We start from the raw sequence: 7,260 nt of genomic DNA on the forward strand, positions 1-7,260 counted from the left end.
TGTTTGTCTGAGGCCTGAAAAATCCGAAACAGCCCATTAACACTATACACAGATGGTCTATAGATGGCGCAATAATTCTACTTTAACTGAACTAGCCCACTGCACAACTGAAAGAACAGAAATGAGAAATTCATTTGTTTTTCTCCAATTCTGTTTTAGTCTAAGGCAGTGTTGCCCTGATGAAAATGATTAGAATGCGCTTCCTAAAGACCGCTCAAGAAAGTCGTGCTTCAGTCGTGCGAGTCTGCATACCATCAGAGAAGTGTCTGCTCTGAAAGGAAATACCAGAACGCCATTTCCGGTTAATGTAGCCTACTGACAGTAGCATCACGCTCTTTATTTTGACACCGGTGAGGTGGGCATTTTCGGTGGTTTCGAGGGTGTGTAACCGTGACTGTTTCATTTTCACATGCCATGCGAAACAACCTCTAGAATTTACCGTCCAAATGGGTAAGTTCTATGGGGATCTTAAAATAATTTTGGAAGCTCGTTTACGACTTGGCTTAGTCAGAAGTTGCATCTGCTAGCCTATTCAAATCAGACTATCCGAGTTAGCTCGCCAGCTAGGTAGCCAAGCTAATTCTTAGCTAGTGAGGTGGCTCGGCTTTATGGTCGCCACCATAGTTAATTGTTCAAACATAGTCTTACATTGTTATGAATTCACTCTATAAAGTCAGTGTGCTCAATATGAATACACGTGAGCACTAGATGTGACATATCTAGATATTCTCATTGGGCGACTATAAATAGCCCCTGTTGAGGCTTGAAAATGTGTCAAAGACGAGTTGCATGTCCTGCCATGTTGCGTTCAACATGCATGTGAGTGAAAAGAATTTCAGTGAATGGAGTGAGGATTGCCCATGATATTTTGTTAAAAATAACCTCAGCAACTAATTAGAGCTGCACATGTGGTATAAGATGACACACCTACCGCTGCGTTTTCAGCCATGTTAACGTTATCCAGCAATAGCTAAACGTGACTCTTTTATCAGCATAGAATAAAAGAAGCTAGCCTTAGTGAGTGTCCACTACTGCACTTGCAGCATACACTGTCCTTTAACTGCTATGTATTTACACTATTTAAAACAGTTCTTTTGAATACAGAAGTGCTCTTATGTGTGTATAAGTGGGTGTGAATACGATTAAGCCCTCTAATTGAAATATGGCCTCTTCTGCACAGATTTTCTTTGCTGTGCATAGAAATGGGAAAAGCTTCATCCAGTTCCCCAAGGACAAAGTAAAGAAGGTAATGGAGTCTTTCTCAGTCATACACCGATTTATTAGTTTGAGTGCATCAGTGCCCTGTAATGCAGTGTTGGGAGGTGGAGCATTATGCAGTGCTACAGGCAGTAGGCACACAGTGTTCCTGTGCCTGTATTCTTTCAGACGAAGCAGGCATTCCGTCTCCCTATCCAGCCAGGTGAAGGCTTGTGGTGGCTCTCAGCTGGTGTTCATTGATTACCTTTTGTGTACAGGCAGGTGTAGGCCTGCAGTCACAGGAATGTCAGAGAGCCCTGTCTCCCTCCTGGTTGCATGCTGTGTTCATTTTGCTCTGCATGTTTGAACACATCACCTGGAACAAGTGCGGAATGGAGTCCTAGCTTGTATCCAGAATTTGCTTAGAAGGTATTTTGCGATTTACTGCTGAGGCCGTAGACCTGTAATTTCATATGTTTGTCATAAGAAGGATGACCAAAACATTGTGTCACTTTCATTCTTCACAGAATGTAGATGAAGGATTACCATAGCAATGGATCACTTCTTTCAATCTTCACAGAACATAGATGCAGACTGTCATGCTTCATGCTTTTGGAATGCAGATGCAGACCTTCTATGAAAGATGATCAATGACTTGTGTTCTTGCTTACTGCAGCTGTTATCTGCACCCACTGCCTGTCAACGAGATCTTTACCTCTTCGCACTGCAAGCCTTTAACGCAAAAATGCTGCTGCTACTTACAATTTACTGGTATAAGAAATACATAATAAGGTTTTTCTTCATTGCTGACCTCCGCAAGCACTTTTTGTGCTGCAGATGTATTTGTTTCTCATGCAGTTTCAGATTACTGGCCGACTAATGATGGGGAACAGGGTGGGGACTCCCATCGAGATTGCAAGTGGACGCTGATGAGGTCATAATGAGATCATACTGGCGGGAACAGAGGGAGCACGAAGTACCTCTCAGGCGGTTACATAACGGCAAAATTGAATATAGCAATTTGGGTCAGACCCAAATTAAATCGGTGGATGGCCAAACTGAATGTGTGGTCAATAGCATATTAAATCCAGATCCAAGTTAAGCTGTGGCATGGCACACCAGCATTTTTGTAGCATTTTAAGTGTCTGCCTCTCTGTCAGGTAATCAAGAAGTATAGGAATGTACCAGTAAACCATGTCAGTAAACATCTGTTACAGGCAGCATCCGCCACAACAGTTGGTCAGATTAGCACACCCACTCTGGTTCTCAAATGTCAACACAGTTGTTTTGCTCCCCCACCACGCCTCACCCCTTGTTGTCCAAACAGTATGCCTGGGCGCTGCACAGAAATCCCACGCCCAGCAACACCCTAAAAACAGCTAGCTGGAGTCTGAAGTTCTGTCAGGCGTGATGGTTGCCATCAAAAGTATCGTCTTGTCCAGCACAGTAGGGTTTTTTTTTTATTTCTCGATAAAAGCTCAACACCAAACATTGGGGAAACATAACTATAGTTTGCTCTCAAAGATGTTTATTAAGGCTAGTACTGTCATGAAGATTTAGTCCATGCAGGATGTGTGTGTGTGTGTGTGTGTGTGTGTGTGTGTGTAGACTATATAGATGGCAGTGAGGCCAGATTCTGTCAATTCCAGAAGTCTGGAATTGAACCACAGAAGTCTTCCCAGTCCAAAGACTTGGGCGTTTCCTGACTTAAGTCTGTGGGAGTGCCAAATATTATACCATGGTTGGGATGCCAAGGATCGTTTTGCAGGCAAGGAAATGCCAGTTAAGAATGAATAAAGGAAACCTAGATCAAAAAATAAGTGAAATGAAAGAGAAACCACAAAGGGAGAAAGACAGACTGATGAAATGACGTGTTTGTAGAGTGAACAAGTTTGTAGAGTGAACGGGAGGTCATAACTTACAGGAATGCTGGTCCGGAGAGAACGTAGCTGCCCAACCATCTCAGACTGGAAAACACTAATGTTTGTAAACATAAACACTGTGATCTTGCCCGATTGTAGCGGAATGCCCCCTGTTTGGGATTTAAGTAGCTAATGTGGTTAATCTGATTTTACAATCCTTTACTCTGCTTGTAAAAGGTATGCCCTTAGAGTCAGTAGTTTTTCAATGCAAGGTTGCTTGCAATACAGACTAAACAACATAGCAGTTATCCAGTTTTTTGTATTGTAGTGGAAGACTGGAAATGGAAGATTTAAGAGGTTGCCTTAACATTTGGTAGTATCAATAATTACTGGCAATGGTAGCAGTGGTGATGGTAATTAATATTTCATACCACAATGGTCTTAAGAGGCATGGTGGGGAATAAAAACAGGCATTGAGGGCAGGGAAAAAATGGAAATCCTGTGTTCAGGAGAGATTCAGGAAGAGCTGTCAGATTCCTTCACAGACACAGTCTGCCTTTGGGCTATGCTTGAGTCATTATGTCACTTTTTTTAAAAAGTGCTTCGCTCTTCAAATCTCTGCCTGCGGACTCGTACTGGAACACGGTCTGTGTTTGCGCTTGCACATTGCACAACTGTGCGCTCACTATGCTTCATGTCCCAACACATTGTTTAATAAGTTTCAATGAATCCTGTCCTGGGTGCTTTGATATCTGTACTAGTAACTGAGACTGTAGTGCTTTTTGCTCTCTTGTGTACTTACTGTTGTGTGCAGCATTATTGTGATTTAGCTGGGTCATCATATCTAGCTGATTGTTGGTTAACGAGCAGTTTAATTAATATGCTGTGCTGAATTATAGCCTTTGTTGGACTAGGTCAAGAGTAGTCATGTGTTGTTAATGGATTAAATGTACCATTTGTTCAATGGTGAAATAATTCCTTGATCAGAATTGAGGAACATGACTGAACACGAATTATGAAACTTAGTGTACATTGCACATGTGTTGCGTTACATAACACTTGTTGTAGTTAGACGAGGTCTAAGGGGGAGGCTACACCAGGCCATTTCCATTTTAGAAGACTGGTCTAAGCATATTTTTTTCGAATGATGATTTTGACCATTGATGATGGTGGAAGCTAATTGTTGCAGCAGACGCAATGCGAACTTCAGTTACGTCCCTGGTGAGTTACATTCCTGAAGAGCGCTCCAGTTACGTGCCTGGTGTAGCTTTCCTGTAGGACTCCATTGTTGCATTAAAATAGGTGTCACACACTTCACACACAGTAGTCTCACAGAATTCTGCCAAGATTTTTTTGGGTACACCTGATGCATTATTTAGATGATGTTGTCAGATGTTGTCATGATGGCCCACATGCCCACCCCAGTGAGCTGGTGTCACTCTGCCCTCTCCGTCCTCCACAGGTTCCGCTGGCCTTGCCCACCCGTCGCGCTGGCAGCCCTGGCAACCCATTGCGTGGAGGAGCTCAGCCCGGGCAGCATGGTGGCTGCCACGGTGACTGGCTCCGCTCCCAGCCCGCAGAGCGAGGCGGTGACCAATGAGCTGCAGGAGCTGTCGCTGCAGGCCGTCCCCACCCTGCTGCCCCTCAAGGAGAGGAAGAATGGTGAGTCTGGGGGCGTCGCACCCTGAAGTGCTCCCCTTTGTCAATTCTGTCTTTTGGAATCAAGTCAAGTTTGCCATTGTGGCCCAAGCTTAGTGCACTTGAAAATGCCCCCTCTCTCTTCCCATCCCTTTTCCCTGAATTGCTTATGTAAGAATGGTCAGTGAATTTAGTATGGGAGCTTTCACATACTCTTATCATGCGTAGGAGTCAGGGGAGAGGGCTTCACACTAAAGACTGGATGTGGGTTGCTTTGATGTGGCTTAGATGGGTCTTCAAGTGAATCTCTTATCAGAGGGAGCATTCAGAGACTGTTGAAGATGATTTGTTATGGTGGCACATACATAGACATTTTATGCAATGCTCTCCAAAAAATATAAAAAGATAAGTTCAAGAAAGTTTAGATCTTATATCAGATTAATTAAAATGCAAGTATTGTTGATGGTTGCGGTTAGTATACAAGAATAAAGTAAAAGTAAAGGATTATTTAATCATTCATGAGGAATCAGTGTTTGTGTAAATGTTGTATTTCTTACCATGCATGTCTCCATGTTCTACCACATCTATAGTTCTCTAAAACCATTGGTGTAGGGCACACAACTTCAGATAAAATGGCAAGAAGAATGAAGAATGAAAGCATGGCATGGCTTATGGAAATATGGTGTCAGGCAGAGAGGATATGAAGCAATGGCTGTAAATTTAAGGGGGGGAAAGATCTATAAAAATCAACTGTGCATTTCACTAACCTGTCGCTGCAGTTTTTCTTGTGTAACCTGGCACTTAGTTTCACCAGACTGAGTGAAAAGAGTGAGAGGAAAGGGAGGATTTTTTGAGAGAAGTGCATTGAAGGTGTGCCCTCCCAAAGATAGAAGTAGTATCATGGCGACCTCACAAGAATGTGGGAGTGAAAGTACTGGCTTTTCCAAAGTTATGTTTGTGATGGGAAGACCGGTCACTAATTTATAGCTCGTCATGTTTGAGGCCTTAGAATCTGACGGCACCTTTTGACCTGACTTAGGTGTAAACCTACAAATTTTCACACCCACAGTTTTAACTATGACAGAAGATCAGCCTTCTGATACCTTTTGAATTTATTTATGTCACGCAGGCTTTAGTAAATGCACAGCTGAGAAGTATCCCCCACCCTGTCACAAGAAAATACCCCCCCACACACACACACACACACACACACACACACACACACACACACACACACACACACACACACACACACACACACACACACACACACACACACACACACACACACACACATTGAGGGCAGCCGTGGCCTACTGGTTAGCACTTCAGACCTGTAACCGGAGGGTTGCCGGTTCGAACCCCGACCAGTAGGCCACGGCTGAAGTGATAAATAAATAAAGAGAAATTTCCCTCAAGGGGATCAAAAGAGTATACTTATACTTACTTACACACACACACACACACATACACATAGACCAGCCCCCTGTTGTATCTAATGGGCTCTTTCGTCTCACACACACTCACACACACACACACACACACACTTCAAGGCTATGTTGCCCCAGCAGCACATGGCCTTAGGACTTAGGACACCACTCCTATTTTTCAAGCCCCTGCTCCCCCACACACACACACACACACACACACATATACACATAGACCAGCCCCCTGTTGTATCTAATGGGCTCTTTCGTCTCTCACACACACCAGTCCACTCTTGTTTCTTCAGGGCTATGTTGCCCCAGCAGCACATGGCCTTAGGACACCACTCCCTGTTTTTCAAGACCCTGCTAACCGCCCCCGCCCCCCTCTCTCTGTTTGAACTTCATTGAGCCATGGCTCATAGACATGTTGGAGCAGGAGCACACTCTCTTCTGTTATCTCCCTGGCCCTGGGCCCCTTGATGGTAGCTTCCTGAACCCTGCTCTGAAAAAGAGCGGATTATGGCCAGAGCCATCTTCCCTTTAGGTTCACGATGGTGTCCGTTCTCACTCTCCCAAGTTAAGCATCCCCTCTGTGATGATGGATAAGTGTTTTGATGAGGGGTGCGTTGAAGACTTTTTGCAGTGCTGTAATTGTTTCATGTTTTAAGCATGAGAGGAATAGCAAGACTGTTTAAAAAACACAGACAAAGCCTGATAAAGATGGACACAGGTTAAGTGGTTAGCTTGACCCTGCCTTTTTGATGCTTCAGCCTTGATTTAAAAACAAGAGTGGTTGCTTTGGAATGTTCTAGAGAAAAGGTCATTGAATTGTGTGTTTATAGTGTGTTGTGGTGAGAGGAAAAGGGGGAACACTTTCGGGTGCTCTCAGAAGAAGAAGAAGTGCAGAGTGAAGTGGGGGGGGGGGTGGTGGCATGGGGGAGGTGTTCCTGAAGAAACAGATTGCATAACTGTGTAGTAAAGCTAGAAGAGGAGCTCTTGTAGGAGAGAGAGAGAGAGAGAGAGAGAGAGAGAGAGAGAGAGAGAGAGAGAGAGAGAGAGAGAGAATCAGAAAGAGTGAGAGAGAGAGAGTGAAAGAAAGTAAGAATCAGAGAGAGCAAGAGAGAGAGAGAGAATCA

At 44.0% G+C, this 7,260-nt stretch overlaps 1 protein-coding gene across 1 annotated transcript in view; it reads left to right on the forward strand.

The window, feature by feature from the left end:
- Nucleotides 1-295: 295 nt before the first annotated feature.
- mrtfab (myocardin related transcription factor Ab) overlaps nucleotides 296-7,260 on the forward strand; it is a 33,633-nt gene continuing 26,668 nt past the window's right edge. Inside the window, 3 exon segments of the mRNA XM_048233688.1 lie at nucleotides 296-450; nucleotides 1,181-1,246; nucleotides 4,522-4,721. Coding sequence (XP_048089645.1) covers nucleotides 4,598-4,721 — 124 coding nt within the window. The 5' untranslated portion in view covers nucleotides 296-450; nucleotides 1,181-1,246; nucleotides 4,522-4,597.

The sequence above is a fragment of the Alosa alosa genome, chromosome 22 (assembly GCF_017589495.1).
Source record: "Alosa alosa isolate M-15738 ecotype Scorff River chromosome 22, AALO_Geno_1.1, whole genome shotgun sequence".
NCBI lineage: Eukaryota > Metazoa > Chordata > Actinopteri > Clupeiformes > Clupeidae > Alosa > Alosa alosa.